The 15,261-nt window shown below is 52.1% G+C and overlaps 6 protein-coding genes across 6 annotated transcripts; 2 read left to right on the top strand and 4 right to left on the bottom strand.

Moving 5' to 3' along the window:
• Positions 1-494: 494 nt before the first annotated feature.
• On the top strand, positions 495-3,165 carry ASPVEDRAFT_183949 (beta-glucosidase; the record flags this gene model as incomplete). The annotated part of the gene is made up of 3 exons (XM_040808917.1): positions 495-675; positions 738-1,056; positions 1,112-3,165. The coding sequence occupies 3 exons, from the start codon at positions 495-497 to the stop codon at positions 3,078-3,080; spliced, it is 2,469 nt and encodes an 822-aa protein (XP_040663102.1). The 3' UTR covers positions 3,081-3,165.
• A 368-nt stretch (positions 3,166-3,533) lies between these two features.
• lcb2 (putative serine palmitoyltransferase 2) lies at positions 3,534-6,153 on the top strand. The gene has a single exon (XM_040811283.1). The coding sequence runs from the start codon at positions 3,955-3,957 to the stop codon at positions 5,974-5,976; it is 2,022 nt and encodes a 673-aa protein (XP_040663101.1). The 5' UTR covers positions 3,534-3,954; the 3' UTR covers positions 5,977-6,153.
• A 688-nt stretch (positions 6,154-6,841) lies between these two features.
• ASPVEDRAFT_36751 (PQ-loop repeat-containing protein) lies at positions 6,842-8,844 on the bottom strand. The gene has a single exon (XM_040811282.1). The coding sequence runs from the start codon at positions 8,591-8,593 to the stop codon at positions 7,319-7,321; it is 1,275 nt and encodes a 424-aa protein (XP_040663100.1). The 5' UTR covers positions 8,594-8,844; the 3' UTR covers positions 6,842-7,318.
• Positions 8,845-9,356: 512 nt separating this feature from the next.
• ASPVEDRAFT_146712 (uncharacterized protein) lies at positions 9,357-10,150 on the bottom strand (the record flags this gene model as incomplete). Its single annotated transcript, XM_040808100.1, has 2 exons — positions 9,357-9,711; positions 9,777-10,150. 2 exons carry the CDS (start codon positions 10,148-10,150, stop codon positions 9,357-9,359), a joined length of 729 nt encoding a protein of 242 aa, XP_040663099.1.
• Positions 10,151-10,413: 263 nt separating this feature from the next.
• ASPVEDRAFT_24299 (uncharacterized protein) lies at positions 10,414-11,898 on the bottom strand (the record flags this gene model as incomplete). The annotated part of the gene is made up of 6 exons (XM_040809655.1): positions 10,414-10,789; positions 10,857-11,335; positions 11,388-11,455; positions 11,508-11,544; positions 11,599-11,618; positions 11,709-11,898. 6 exons carry the CDS (start codon positions 11,896-11,898, stop codon positions 10,414-10,416), a joined length of 1,170 nt encoding a protein of 389 aa, XP_040663098.1.
• Positions 11,899-13,269: 1,371 nt separating this feature from the next.
• ASPVEDRAFT_122750 (uncharacterized protein) lies at positions 13,270-14,821 on the bottom strand (the record flags this gene model as incomplete). Its single annotated transcript, XM_040806017.1, has 4 exons — positions 13,270-13,310; positions 13,373-13,748; positions 13,797-13,877; positions 13,931-14,821. 4 exons carry the CDS (start codon positions 14,819-14,821, stop codon positions 13,270-13,272), a joined length of 1,389 nt encoding a protein of 462 aa, XP_040663097.1.
• Positions 14,822-15,261: the final 440 nt, after the last annotated feature.

Genomic DNA, 15,261 nt, shown 5'->3' with positions numbered 1-15,261 from the left:
TTCTGAATCATCCGTTGACTTCCTACACTCCGGACTCAGAATATGTCGGACATATTTCCGATCTCAACGCTTCACTCTGCATAACCCTCAGCGAACTGGCTCGGCAATCTCTCCCGAGTTTTGACATCAGACACCCATGGCCTTCGAATACTTATTATATTGAAATGCGGCAATGACGTAGAATTGGCGGGGATGACGGCTCGGCAGTTAGGGTTCTCCAATATTCAAGCCTTCTCCAACAGTTAACTTGTCCAATCCAGTACAGATCACCCTATATCTGCACTATGGAGCTAGCCAAGTACACGGCGTATGAACTAGCTGTCTCCCCTCACCTTATTTTGGCAGTTACGGGAAATATACGGCAGATGGAATCCTCGAGTGTCGGGCCATCCGACGGAATGGGATTGTGTCCGGCTTTCCTATAAAAAAGCCGTGCCCGCATCGACAAGATGCAGGGGGAATAAAACGGATTCAACTGTAGATAAAACTGCGCAATGACGCCGGCTTTATATTCGATACTGTCCGCCATTCTTCTAACTTCTGTAATTGCACAGGTCGAGCCCAACTATGAAGACAACGGCGCCCAAGCCGCGTATTCTTCATTTAGCAATCCCCAGCCAACAGATACCCCAATCCTTGGGCAATATGGCCATTCACCACCCGTGATCCCATCTTGTAAGTTACCATGTCGATTCTCTATCGATCTCAGTAGTCGAAGCCTAACTGATCCTCATCAGCCGAAATATCTGGACTCGGGTGGGAAAACGGCTTAAAGAAGGCCAAGGCCTTCCTGGGACAATTAACCCTGGAAGAGAAAGCCGATATTGTCACCGGCACGCCGGGCCCATGTATCGGCAACACTGCCCCTATCCCCCGACACGGGTGGAAGGGCCTCTGTCTCCAGGATGGCCCGATGGGTATCCGCATGGCCGACTATGCAAGTGTCTTCGTTTCCGGCGTTTCGGCTGCTTCAACCTGGGACCGGAAGGTTCTATACGAGAGGGGCGCCGCTATGGGCCACGAGTTCAAGGACAAGGGTGCTCATGTCTTCCTCGGGTGAGGTTCTAGAGTTAAGGACCTTACCAATTAGTGTTCTAACAGCTGTTAACAGACCCGTTGCTGGCCCGCTCGGACGTAATCCATATGCTGGTCGGAACTGGGAGGGTTTCGCAGCGGATCCTTATCTCACCGGCGTAGCCATGGAAGAAACAATCACGGCGATTCAAGACGTTGGTGTCCAGGCGTGCCCTAAGCACTTCATCGGCTACGAGCAGGAGAAGCAGCGCCAGCCCAGCATTCCTGAGAACAAGACTTTCGATACGCAAGTTATACAAGAGTCTGTTTCGTCTAATATTGACGACAGGACGATACACGAACTCTACCTCTGGCCGTTTGCAAACGCCATCCGTGCTGGGGCCGCCAGCGTTATGTGTTCATATAACCGGCTCAATGGGTCCTATGCGTGCCAGAATTCCAAGGCCCTTAATGGGCTTCTTAAGGAAGAGCTTGGGTTCCAGGGCTACGTCCAGTCTGACTGGGGCGCCACACACTCGGGGCTGGCGTCTATTGAAAGCGGGCTGGATATGAACCTCCCCGGAGGCTTCGATATGTATGGGGATCAATGGACGGGATCCTTCTTCGGTGGGAATGTCACAGCTGCAGTCAAGAACGGGACTCTTGCTATCGAACGCTTGGACGATATGGTGCTTCGGGCTATGACACCGTACTATGCTCTCGGGCAGGATAAGGACAGCTACCCCAGCATCGACAAATCCAGTGCTCGCCTTAATAACTTCAGCCCGCAAGATGACTGGGTCCATAACTTTACCTTCTCTGGGACCTCGCACCGCGATGTTCGCAGGGACCACGCGGAGCTGATTCGCGAGCACGGCGCTGCCTCGACTATCCTCCTGAAGAATCAACGCGGTGCCCTCCCCTTGAAGAAGCCCAAGAACATTTACATATACGGGAACGATGCCGGAGACGTCCTCCACGGGCCCTACAACACCGAGAACTACGAGTTTGGTACGCTTGCTGCCGCTGGAGGCTCCGGCACTGGGCGATTCACCACCCTTTCCACGCCCCTCGACGCGATCAAGGCCCAGGCTGCTCAGGATGGCTCATTTGTCCGATACTGGCTCAACAACACACTGATCCTCTCAGACACTGCGGAATCCGACTGGCAGCTGTGGGACTACGAGCAGCCAGATGTCTGCCTCGTATTCCTCAAGAACTGGCACGAGGAGCTCATCGAGCGCCGCTCTCTCAACCTCGACTGGAGGGCAAACGACCTCGTTGAGACAATCGCTTCAAAGTGCAATAATACCGTGGTTATAACGCATAGCGGCGGCGTCAATGTCCTACCCTGGGCTGACCACCCAAACGTCACTGCAGTCCTGGCCGCCCACTACCCAGGCGAGGAATCCGGCAATGCCATCACTGATATCCTTTATGGAAAAGTCAACCCGTCGGCCAAGCTGCCGTACACCATTGCCTACAAGGAGAGCGATTATGCGGCGTTGCCAACGACTTCTGTTAACACCACCGGTCCGGACGACTGGCAGTCGTACTTTGATGAGAAACTCGAGATCGATTACCGCTACTTCGATGCGAACAACATCTCCGTCCGTTATGAATTCGGGTTTGGGCTTTCATATACCACTTTCGGGCTATCGAATGCGGAGAGCGCGCGTATTGGTGATAGTGATATCACCGCCAGGCCTGATGCCCAGCTTGATATAGCCCCTGGTGGAAACGCTGGCCTATTCAAGCCACTATATAACGTATCTGCCTCTGTGACTAACACGGGTGCCTGTTACGGAGGGCAGGTGGCTCAGCTATATGTGACCTATCCGCCCAGTGCGCCAGAGGGCACCCCGCCGAAGCAGCTCCGGGGGTTTGACAAAGTTTTTCTTGAGAGTGGCCAGACGAAGACAGCTAGCTTTGAGCTGACGAGGCGGGATTTGAGTTATTGGGACGTTGGGCTCCAGGATTGGGTTATCCCCGTGGGCGAGTTTGTGCTCAACATTGGGTTTAGTAGTCGGGATATCAAGGACGTAGTTAAAATTAGGCCGTTGTAGGCTGGTAGCCTAGCTGGAATACATGGTGCATGTGTTTATTTTGCAAGGAGTGAAGAACCGTTGGACGATCCAATGCAATTTCCTCAGAGTGAGACGGAGTGACGACCTTGCAGGCTGCTGCATAATTCCAGTGCGGCGCATAACTCCGCCCCTTTCATCAAAACCTGAAAAGATTCCAGGGGCGGTAATCTATCGCCCGTGACGGTATCAATACCATCGATCAGACCCACCCAGGCGGCTTTCTCTGCCTCGCACAAATGTCAGACCCTCCGATGACGCCTAGACTTACCGTACCGTACCATGGATCCGAGCTCCTGAAAAGTTTCAGGAGACTCGATCGATTCTTCTCCCATCCGCCGGCGATGCTCCTTTAGCTCTTCGCCCTCCGCTGATCTCCTCTCCCACTTTCTTCACCATCTCGGCCATATTTGACAACTGTCGTCCGCCATCTAGTGTATATCGACATCTTCATCGATCTATCCACGTTGCCGGGGCTTCCGCAGCTTCCAGCCGCCGCACGTGCCAAGGTACGCTACCCGAACAAGATTATTCAATCTGTCGGCTCCGAGACAGCCGGGCTGGCTTTGGCTCGCTTCAGCTCAAGTCTCCTCTTCATCACTTTCTGTCTTCTGTCCTTGAATCCGCCCGCTGACCTGCCTCCGTCCTCGCCTCCAGGTTGATATTATCGGATCTGTTGCCATTTAGTCGTTGTGGACCGGAAATAAGGAACCCGCCACTTTAGGGAGTCTACACACCGTGTAGCTCTTCAGCCGCCTACGTGCTTACTTGCCAGGAAAGCGCGATAGACAACTCCCAGCGTGCGCCATCAGCGGTGCTGTGACCTCGTTCGCGTTTACTCAGCAGTTTTCTTGCGATGCCGCGTCGACCCTCCAGCACTTCTTCCATCAGCGACCCCTCCGACCCCTCGTCCTATCCCTCCCCCTCTGGAAAAAGCGGCATCGCCGTCAAGGCAAAAACCAACCGTCTCGCTCAGTTCTTCTCGACCTCTCCCAAGGCAAAGGCAGAGCCCCAAACTGCGCGAGCTGCCCTCCAGAACGCCAGCGGTACCAATCCCGCCGCCCCGCCAATCAGCTCTGCCTCACTGTCCTTACCGACCATCTCGCTTTCTACTGCGACTGCGGACAACCCAAACATGAACGAACCGCCTACCACGCTCTTTCAACCTCCGTCACCGGAGGAGGCTCGCCGTCTGGCCAAGCAACATGCCCAGTTCGGGCCCCTCGGTCATCCGAGCCATCGGTATTCCAGCCGGCATCCCGGCGGACATTTCCCCGAGCCTGTGATGGACGAGCCTCCCTATTATTATTTGATTACCACGTATATTAGTTACTTGATCCTAATTGCTTTTGGTCACGTCCGTGATTTCTTCGGAAAACGCTTCCGCGAGGAGAATTATCGTCACCTGAAGCCACGGAATGGCTATGCGGCCCTCAACAGCGATTTCGATAACTTCTACGTTCGTCGCCTCAAGCTTCGTATCAACGATTGCTTTGAGCGGCCTGTCACTGGTGTTCCCGGAAGAAACATCACCCTCATCGACCGAGCGACGGATGACCACAACAAGACCTTTTACTTAACTGGCACTACGACCGACACGCTGAACCTGAGCTCCTACAACTACCTCGGGTTCGCTCAATCGGAAGGCCCCTGTGCGGATATTACGGAAGAGGCCGTTCGCAAGTATGGCATTACGCCTGTGAGCACACGTGCAGAGGTCGGTACACAGGACCTGCACATCGAGGTCGAGGATCTCGTCGCCAACTTTGTTGGCAAGGAAGCGTCCATGGTCTTTTCGATGGGCTTCGGTACCAATGCAAACATCTTCCCTGCTCTCGTTGGCAAAGGTGACTTGCTTATCTCCGATGAGCTTAACCACGCTTCCATCCGCTTCGGTGCACGTCTATCTGGAGCTTCCATTGCCATGTTCAAGCACAACGACATGCGTGATCTAGAGTCAAAACTGCGAGAAGCCATCAGCCAGGGTCAGCCCCGTACTCACCGACCATGGAAGAAGATCCTCGTCGTTGTCGAAGGTCTCTACTCTATGGAAGGCTCGATGTGCAATCTTCCCGGTCTCATTGCCCTCAAAAAGCGTTACAAGTTCTACCTCTTTGTCGACGAAGCACACTCTGTCGGAGCCATCGGACCCAATGGCCGCGGTGTTTGCGATTACTTTGGCGTCGACACCAAGGACGTCGATGTTCTCATGGGTACATTGACCAAGTCATTTGGTGCTAATGGCGGCTACATTGCTGCCGATACGTCGATGATTCACAAGCTCAAGGCAATCAACTCTGGCATGTTCTATGGAGAATCAACAGCCCCCGCTGTTATCGCGCAAATTGTCTCGGCACTCCGACTCATCAAAGGTGAACTCATTCCAGGCCAGGGTGAGGAGCGACTGCAGCGTTTGGCCTTCAACTCTCGATACCTTCGTCTTGGGTTGAAGCGTCTTGGCTTTATAGTGTACGGTCACGACGATTCGCCTATTATCCCTGTTCTCCTCTTCAACCCTGCCAAGATGCCGGCCTTCTCCCACGAAATGCTGAAACGAAAGATCTCCGTTGTCATTGTCGGCTACCCTGCGACGCCTCTGGTTTCCTCGCGTGCTCGATTCTGTGTCTCGGCCGCTCACACCAAAGAGGACCTTGACCGTATCCTGACAGCTTGCGACGAGATCGGAAACATTCTCCAGCTCAAGTTCTCCACCGGAGTCGCCGGCGGTGCTATTCCCTTGACCGATGACATGGCGCCCCCTCCGGAGAAGGAAGTCCAGTGGCAGCAGAAGCGGAACCCGATAATTGTCCCTCCCAGGTGGCGCATAGAGGACGTCATTAGGCGTGGTGTCCAAGATGTCAAGTCACCTCTGTTCTAAGTGGACACTCTTCGGAATGCTTGGCATCATCATCATAATGACCCATTTTGCTATGTCGATTCATGCCCTCATGGTAAACTTGGCGCTGCGGTTCATGCATCTAGGGGAAGTCTTCGGTGGCGTTTTTGATGCGCTCGGTTGATGCTGGTCATGCCGCCTCGCGTCGCGTCGAACGGATATCAATTTTTTTTTTTTGGTGTAAAAAACGCAACACCATCCACAACAATCTCGCTTCCTTGGTTGCCTATTATTACTTGCTCAGGAGGAGAGCTTTGAAACTGTTCAAAAGAAACGCACCACCCTACGAAACATTATATTATTATTTTTCTCTTCTCTTCACACCTTGGGTTTGCCCACTTCATTCGTTGTTATTTATAGACACCATTGCCGGTTCGTGTCTGCCTACCAAGTGCTGGTGGCTAGAGGCGAGCCTCCGCTGGTCACTGTTTACATACTGGGTTGCTCAACTACTGTACCTAATGAGACTCATGCACGGGTTGGGAGTACGTGGATTGCCTTCGACGATCGCTTGTCATTTGAAGGCACTCGATTATTATCACTATTTAGTATTATTCTAATTCAATGTCTCATTATCTTCTCGAATTTTTTTAGCAAACCCGCTATACTGCCTCCTTACCAGACAAGTATATTACCCGGCAAGCATAGAGAAAGTCAAGTATCCATACTACGAAGTAACACAAGGGTCCTGTTTCCAGGAATGTTTCTGGAATGGTGGCTGGCTGTTATACTTCGTATACGCGTATACAAATCCAGCTCCCGTCGTATTCGGCAAAACTCCACCGGTGGCGTTCGAGCAGGTATGCTCAGTTTCAGCACTTAAGTATAAACGAGATATGTCATAGCATGGGTTTATAAGAGAGCCATTCATTGCTATAATGAGGAATGGGCTACTGAGTAATCCAATTCCACGTCTTGTATCCAATCCGTGCCATCCAAAAGCAAAAAGCAAAGCTAATCAAGGTGCATCCAAGAATCACGCAAAAAACGGAGAAAGAGACAAAATAAATAGCAAGTCAACGCCGGTGTATGATAAATGTATAGCCAATCTGATACAAGCAGGGCCAACGACTGAAAGAAAGAAAGAAAGATCTATGCCGAACGCGCTGTTCGTCTTCCGCGCAATGCACCATGCAGGAATGGAATCTGACTCTAAGCCCGAAATATGGATTCAAATCAAACAAAAGACGACAAAGCGAGGTTCAAAGGACCCCGATTGTTAATTGTATTGCTAATTGAAGCATCATGTGTAAAGAAAAAAAGGAAGTATAGTTCGTGACGTCATAAAATTGGGTGGGACAACAGTCGGTGGTTGTACAAAGCATCAAACTGCACCGTAACGTTGTCGGTCTTCGTTAAGAAGAGCCTGGCCCTCTGGGCTGGACTCTGGAGTTTGTTTGCGCACGGGAGAGGGGATCCAGCCTCTCATCCACCCGTGGACTCGCTTCCAGCGGCTTCGTCCGCGCTTGGGATCTTCAACCTCGATCACGGATTCATCGTCAGAGCCGTACATAAGGAACTGCACACCCATGAAGCCGTCCAAGAAGAGAACACCAAAGGCACCGAGGAAGAAGGGGATCGCGCGGCCAACCCACTCTACTCGATCGTTGCCGTCTGCGTCTGCCCATCCGCCGCCGCCATATGGAGGCAAGTCATACCAAGCGTTTGGGTTCGTTAGCAGCGACGAGGAGTAAAAGAAGTTCCCGCCAAATGCAGCCATAAACAGCAAAGGAGACAGGCCGGAGGTGCTCTTTCGACAGTAGTTCTTGTACAGCTGTGGAGGTCGCGAGCCGAGATATAGAGCCGTGGACATCCAGGAGAAAATGCTGCCAAGGAATTCAAGTGTCAAGCCTGAAGAAGGCGGAAGTGGATCAACATCGGTCGGGGCTGCGTTGGCGGCCACAGCGCAAAGCATCGACGCTAGCAACACAGTTCGTGCGGCGGAGTTTTGGACGCTCAGGCCGCCGCCGGATCGAACAATAGATCGCCGAGAGAAACTCAACTTCTCCTTTGAATATGACGAGGCATGGCTGATGGTGCCGACAGATCGATCTTTGATATCGCTGGTGTTCTTCGAATCTGAGCTAGCGCCCACTTGCGGTGACGGACCGCTCACGGTGTAATCGTCCTCGGAAAACGAGCAGGCCTCAAGGACATTGGGAGGCGTAGCGCCGTCGTCGCGACCCGAAATAGTAGCATAGTCGTCGCCTCGGCGCCCCTTGTAGTGAGTATACCAGAAGAACTGGAATACAAGGGTTATGTCGACCGACACATAGTAGCCCGCAATGATCACCTGCCAGGTGGCTTGCCGAGTAAGAAGAGCGCCGAGCAGGTTGCCCATATCACCAAAACACCATATGATCAGGAAAAATATAGATAGCCCGGAAGTCGACTGCAGTTGAAAGTTCTTATAGATCTGAGGAAGCTGGGCGAACAGCCATGATAGAATGCTCAGCGTGCCGAGGGTCGACGAGAGGAGGGCAAGTGGGGTGGGCAGGCATATGTGGAGATAGGACGAGATCGTAGTGAGAAAGGGCGACGAGGGCTCACAGTGCTGTGGAAGTGATTGGGCGACATAGTCTATTAAAGGAGGAGGCATGTTCAGGCTCAGAGTCTATCAGAGTGTATGCGATGTCGGTTCAGTCGAAACCCTCTGGTGGGCGGACGCGACAAGCGGCGATAAGACGGCTGCGGAGACGAACGATCAAGGCGGAGACGACGAACAAGGAGCGAGTCTAGATGAAAGACACGACGTAAAGAGTGATAGAGGGAGGAAGATGAAGAAGGAGAGGAGGGGGAGAGGAAAGAGGAATCAGAGGAAGAGACGCATTCGTGGAGCGTCGAGTCATCCCCCTTCAGTTGGTCACGAGAGATCCGGGGCTGATAAGAGTCCAAATCGGGAAGAACTGATAGTGGCCCGGGACCGCCTGTGATTGGCTGCTGCATGGCAGAACCTGACCCTGCTTGGATTAGTCATGCTTCGCCAAACAGACTAGTTAACTAACTATTGGTCCAAAGGTTACTGTATTACAACTACTGTGGGAAAACACGCGAAGGAAATGCTGGACGCTTTGATTCACCATCATCGAGATGGAGGTGCTTATAGGGCGACTGGCATCGTTTGAAGCTGAATGCCAGCATATTTGGCACATTTATAGCGTCGAGAAGGGAATACAGTTATCGAGGCGATGATCGAGCTGTTGCCCAGTCACGGTAGAAGTACCCGCAACTACCAGATATTCTGGTCTGCCATCATGGTTACTACTTTACTAACTTACTTTTTACATACTGTGATTAAACATGCAGAAATCTCTTGATTCAAAGTCTAACAAACAAATCTACCTGCCTCTATTGTCAAGTCACTACCGGCCACCATGGCGACGGTGATGCCTGGTCCGACGCCCAGTCGACCGCTCAGGGCCATACTGCTCCGGTTCATCATAGTACTCTTCTGCTCCATCCGGCGCCGAAGTGGGCAGTCCAGGAATCCCGCGTCCATTTTTCTTCTTCTCCTGTATAAAATGGCCCAGGATCGCACCCCCCACTGCCCCCAGCAGCCCGTGTCTTTTCTTATGTCCAAGATAATATCCAGCCGCGCCGCCGGCCATTGCACCACCTAGACCGCGGGTGCCATCTCCGGGACCGCCGCCTGGTGGGATATTGACGTCCAGGTTGACAGAGCCGGGGGTGGAAGAGCGGAATTGTACGTTGGGTTCACTGGAATAGGTTAGTTTAGTCTTGTATGGCAGGGGTTGACTGGGGTAGTAGGGGTAGAGACGTACTAGTAGTCTGCGTTCTGTGGAAGCTGGTTCTTGGGATCGCAGTAGACATCGTGCTTGTGTCTGTGTCTGCGGTCATGGCCGTTTGCAACAGGCGCGCTTAGGTGCTGCGAGTGTCGATAGTCTGCCTGTGGATCGACGTATCCTGGCTGATCGTACTGTTGCTGGCCGAATGCGTATTGTTCGTCGTAGTACTCGCCGGTCTGATCGTGGCTGTTGCCGTAGCCGTATGTAGGGTCCTGCAGGCTAGGATCGTAGTAGGCATCGCCGCTTCTGGGGGTTGAACATTTAGAGGCTGAGTGTCTGGTCGAGTGCTTGTTCGAGCGAGACTGGTGCGGCTTCGAGCTCGACTTCGACTGGCGGAAAGGGTTCGACATGTTGAATGATACGAGGTCTGATAGACTTTCTAGGAATACGATAGATCTGGTAGGCAGAACGTGCTGTGGACCCTGAAGCAGGTGAAGGAAGGCGTATTTATGCCTGGATTGGAGATATCAGCTAATAATAAAAACTGCCTTGATTGTTCCAATTGTTTATTAGTGAATGCTCTTTGCAGTATCCAGTCCTCATTATATACATTAAAAATCAAGTGAATACACCAATGAAGCATCATTGTCCCTCATTATCTGACAACTTAGGGCTACTTCACATACTCATAACTCTGCTCAACAACCACATTCTTGTGGATCACCGCTCCATCACTATTCCCATGCACATGTCCATTCCCATTCCCAGTCCTACTCTTCCCACTGCTCTCCTCGGGGCTCTCCCTCAACTCAGTCGGCGTCTCCGCCTCAATCGTAGAAATCAAACACGCCTGGTCCGTCTGCGATGACGGAAACGCAGAGCTGTGATTCCCACTCCCCTTCTTCGAGCTTCCCAGTTTATTCCAGCTACTCAACTCGTGGCTCTTGTAGCTCCGGTAGCTGCTGTTCGCGCGGGATTTGAGAGACGCAATGTACGAGCTTAGGGCTGGTAAACAGGCGCAGATAAGACCGATTCCTGCCTCAGCATTGCTACACAATTAAATCACGTCAGTCTCAGTAATCCTTTAGAAACGAAACAAAGGGAAAGGGGCCATACGCCGTCAAAACCGCATGGATCCAAAACCACGTCGTATCAACCGTCTCAGACTCCTCCACCATCATCACAAGCCTCCAAACACTAAACCCAGTCGCTAGCCCACCAGCGCCCAAGATCCCTACAACCCTGAGCTTCCTCTTCAGCGACATCTGCAACGACCAGAGCATCGGGACCGGCAGGATCAGGATCCAGAGGTCGCTCGCGATACTGATTGCCGAGTCGGCGATGATGACATTGCGCTGGTCGATACAGGACCCGCCTGTAGCCTCGGGGCCGAGCCAGTAGGTTGAGATGGGCTTGCAGAAGAAGATCTTGATGAAGAGGGCGGGGATGTAGTACAGCAGGAGGATTGTGATGCTGGCGTAGATGATTATGACTTTCTGCCGGTCTGGGGAGAAGAGTCGCAGCATGATTGTTAGGAGGGCGAGTTTGATCACGAAGACCATTGGGACGTAGAGGAGGGTTACGGCGTAGGAGGCCTGAAATCGTTATTTATTCTGAGTTGTTGGTTTTGTTGGTGGGAGGATGTACCTTTTGGAAGCTGATGAACTGGTCCTTAGAGACGTCCCAGGCGTGATATCCTCCACCGTAGGCATTGACTGCTCTGTTAGATATAAAGCAAGCAGATGAGGCTTAGAATGCTTTACATACGCACAAGCATATTCGCACAGAAAGCAATAAACAAGACCTTCAATTACAGCGAGATCAGCACAGCTCAATCACTGACTAGAAACCAACCTACCCATCCTGTAATCGTCGTATCTATAAAAGAGACTGTCAGCCATTCTATCCTTGGGCAAATATATTGAAAGCAATATACATAGAGAAGCCGGTAAATAGAAGAATACTCACAATCTTCCAGCCCCAACCCATTCCTCAACCGCACCTTAACAGCAACCCGCATCCCGACTGCAATCGTCACAACGATAATGCACACCACCTGCGTGGCGAGATTTACCGTATGCAGCACATCTTCAGGGTTATCAAGGTTGGATACCGCGCCCGGGGGAGCCGGTACTGCTGGTTCTCTTGTGTCGGGCATTCTACCTGTCTCTTTGGGATAGTAGAGTCCACTCGAGCGGACTTAAGGAGGCGTGTACTTATTATCGTGGCAGCATGGACGTTAATGCAGTGCGATTAAGGAGACATTAGGACATTGCCTCAAGTCGTCATGCGAGAAGGATTGGCAATGAACAATATGCAAGGATAAGATGTACAACAGCAGAATAAAATAGATGAACGAATAGAATATTCAACAGAATTGCATAAAAGGAGAGATATGGGCAAGAAACTGCAGCCAGGACAAGCTGACAAGCCTGAGAGATCAGCAATAAGCACCACGACCAGCACCAAGTACCTCAGAAAAGTAGGACTCACCCCGAAACTGCTCAGCAGACATCAGGATCGGCTCCATAATCCACGCAATAAACGAATAGCACCGACAATTCCTCGGCCCCCAAGTCCCAGGGCTCTCCCACCGTTGACTACCGGGATACGAGTCTACTAGACTTCCATCGTCAGATCCAGGAACGCAACCTAAGTGCTCCCTCCAAACGTCTCCATGGATATTGTCACCCTACAAATATCAATCCTATAGGCAGGGAGAGCGGGAGATTGGCCCGTTATGCACTGCAGGCCATTATTTATTAGCGATCAAATGGATGTATCAATTCTCTGCACAGTGGCACAACACAGCATCACCTAGTCGGTTGTTGGTACGAGTCTCGATCGACCGGCACTTCCGACTCCCGAATCCCAGGAAGAATAACCACTAAGGAAAGAAAGGCAAGTTAATCCCGAATGCTGTCTTCGATTTGCCCGGACTCGAGCCGGCGCGAGAACCCACCCTCTCTGGATTCCTCTTCCGAACTTCCTTGAGTTCCTTTGGTTAGGCCGTTGCTGGACGGTGGAGAAATCAAACTCAAACACACGGCACGGATAGTGCGGGCCGGGGATCGCAATCCTTCATCCAGGCAACAGCGCCGTTCGTGCAACAAAAAGTACACTGATCGGCGTGTTTCAGTTTTCACAGATGCGCGATGTGGGTGAAGGGACCGGGGTTGTGTGGAAAAGGATTCGAGACCCTGTTTCTGGCGGGAGTGGCTGCAGCTGTTGGCGTGGCTGTCTTGGCGAATTAACTACCTAATTAGTTAGGGCTTCCCACCCCCCGGGACGGTGCAAAGACCTGGCCAGTTATGCGTTATTATTTGGTCCCACTGTTTTGGACACAATGGAAGGATTCGAATTTTTTTGTTCTGGAGGAAAGGATTGATAATGGAATTGTCTTCGCATGTCGCATGAACTGTGTCTGTGACTGGTGACTGTACTAGATGGTTCAGCCCCTTTTCCTGGGGCCGCTATTACTAGAGAGGGTGTCAGATTTCTGACGCAGGAGGAAGAGATCTCCCGCCCTTTACGACGAATTCGAATTATCAGCGCAACTGAAGGCCGATCCTGTGAGTTGCCCTGTCAGTCATGATTCATGATCCTGGGCTGTGCTATATGCAAGAACTTACCAATCAGTCCGGTGGCGTAGGCATCGATGATCTGGATCACAACACCGTAGGTTGCTCCGACGCAGAATAACAGCCCGAGAAGCACAAGACCGACGTGCAGGAGATACGTGATCTTCTGTGTCAGGGGCCCCTTCTTGTAGTGTCCGTGGTCATACAGCCATAGCCAACCGGGGAGGCTTATGGCAAGAGGGGCAAAGCACACCGATCCCACGAGGGCAATGAGATAGTTGAAGATGGGGATAGATGAGGCCAGAATGAATGCCAGGGCGCCGAGCAAAATCGTGCAGGCGAACCAAGTACCCCAATGCACCACGGTATTGGCTTGCAGGTGGCGCGAGTTTCCGAGGATCCGAACAAAAACGTACTTCGCGCCGACCTGATACAGAATTAGTTAAAGAATACTATTCAAAACGAAAGGGCTTACATGTAAATAAAGGGTGCCGCTGACTACTAGCCCAAGCAATGCAACACCATACGAGACCATCTTGATTGTCTGCCCAGCACTCTAGACGCGCACCAATATTAGCTGCTGCTTGGAGATAGGGGCAAAGAACATACATCTAGCGATGGACTGGCCACCCACATCCCGCACCACCGATAGACGACCAGACTGAAAGCAAGGTACGACGCCGTCACCAAAGTCATGCAGGCATACAGCGGCTTCTTATAGTCCTTTGGGTTGCGCATCTCCGATATCACCGGCAAGAAGGCACTGGTGCCAGCCGAAGAAACGAAGATCGTGCAAGACGCGACCATCCCAGCTGCAAACCCGGGGTTGTTGATATTGACATAGCCCAGGTCGTATGGCCCCTCCTGCGGTGCAGCCGCCGGTCGGTCTTGAGTGGTCACTCCGATCACGACAATCAGCACGGCGACGTAGATGGACAAGAACCCCGCATAGCTTAGCCAACCGACGTGTTCGAGCTTGCGGATCGAGGCCGTGGCGACAATCACCACTGCGCCGAGGAACGACCACCACACGGTGCAGGCAGCATGGTGGGAGAGGGCGTTAAGCGCAGTAGAGACGCCGATAATGCCACTGCCAGTCACCAGTACGTAGCCGATGATAAACAGGAGCCCTGAAACCTCCTTTGCGACAACGCCCCCGGCAAACTCAGCCATGTCCGCGATGGAATGGCAGTGCGGGTGTCTGTTGCGGAAGTTGCCCAGGATCACGAAGCAGTAGGTGTTTAAACCGCCCCAGGCCACAATACTGATTGACCCTCCCACGGCTCCTAATGAGTATAGCGCTGATGGGAGCGAAAGCACCCCTGTCGCGAAGAGGATTTTGGTGAAAATCACAGTCGCATTGAACCAGCCCACCTTGCGGAAGTTTACCCCGGAATCTGTCTTCTTGAACACCTCTCCTTCCTCCTCCAAACCCACCGATGGGCTTGCATCCCCAGAGCTATAGGCGCCGTGGGCTTCTGCTTGCTCCTTATCACGCATTGCTGTTGGTGGTGACAGTTTCTTAGGACGGGTAGGGAGGACAGTTATGCAAGAAGAACTGGCAATCCACCAAAACAAAAAAGTGAAAAGGGCTTTATAACAGCAAACGATGATGGCCAGGAGAATGTTAGCAAGCAGGAGTACAGGATCAACCCTCCCTAGCAGTCCCACCCGCTTGCCTAGCGAACTAGGCCGAACAGTTCACACGCTAATTCATCTCCTGACCGGGGGTTTCGACTCTTTCCAGGCCTGGTCAGCAGGAGATCGGAGCTCTGTTATCATAGAAGATTCATGACTCATGACTCTCCTGTTGCGCAATCAGCGAACGTTACTGCTTTCGGGCTCAACTCCTGTTGCCGAGTAACTGGGTAGAAACTAGACAGGGATTGAACCGACACGACAAAGTAATTGTTTCGGGTAAGACTGTCCTATCTCGGGGA

The sequence above is a fragment of the Aspergillus versicolor genome (assembly GCF_001890125.1).
Source record: "Aspergillus versicolor CBS 583.65 unplaced genomic scaffold ASPVEscaffold_1, whole genome shotgun sequence".
In the NCBI taxonomy this organism is placed as follows: Eukaryota; Fungi; Ascomycota; class Eurotiomycetes; order Eurotiales; family Aspergillaceae; genus Aspergillus; species Aspergillus versicolor.
This window is presented reverse-complemented; position numbering and strand designations above follow the sequence as displayed.

What these genes read in the sequence shown, in the direction of transcription:
- ASPVEDRAFT_36751 (XM_040811282.1), bottom strand. Translation starts at nt 8,593, where the DNA reads ATGCCTCCTCCTTTAATAGACTATGTCGCCCAATCACTTCCACAGCAC.
- lcb2 (XM_040811283.1), top strand. Translation starts at nt 3,955, where the DNA reads ATGCCGCGTCGACCCTCCAGCACTTCTTCCATCAGCGACCCCTCCGAC.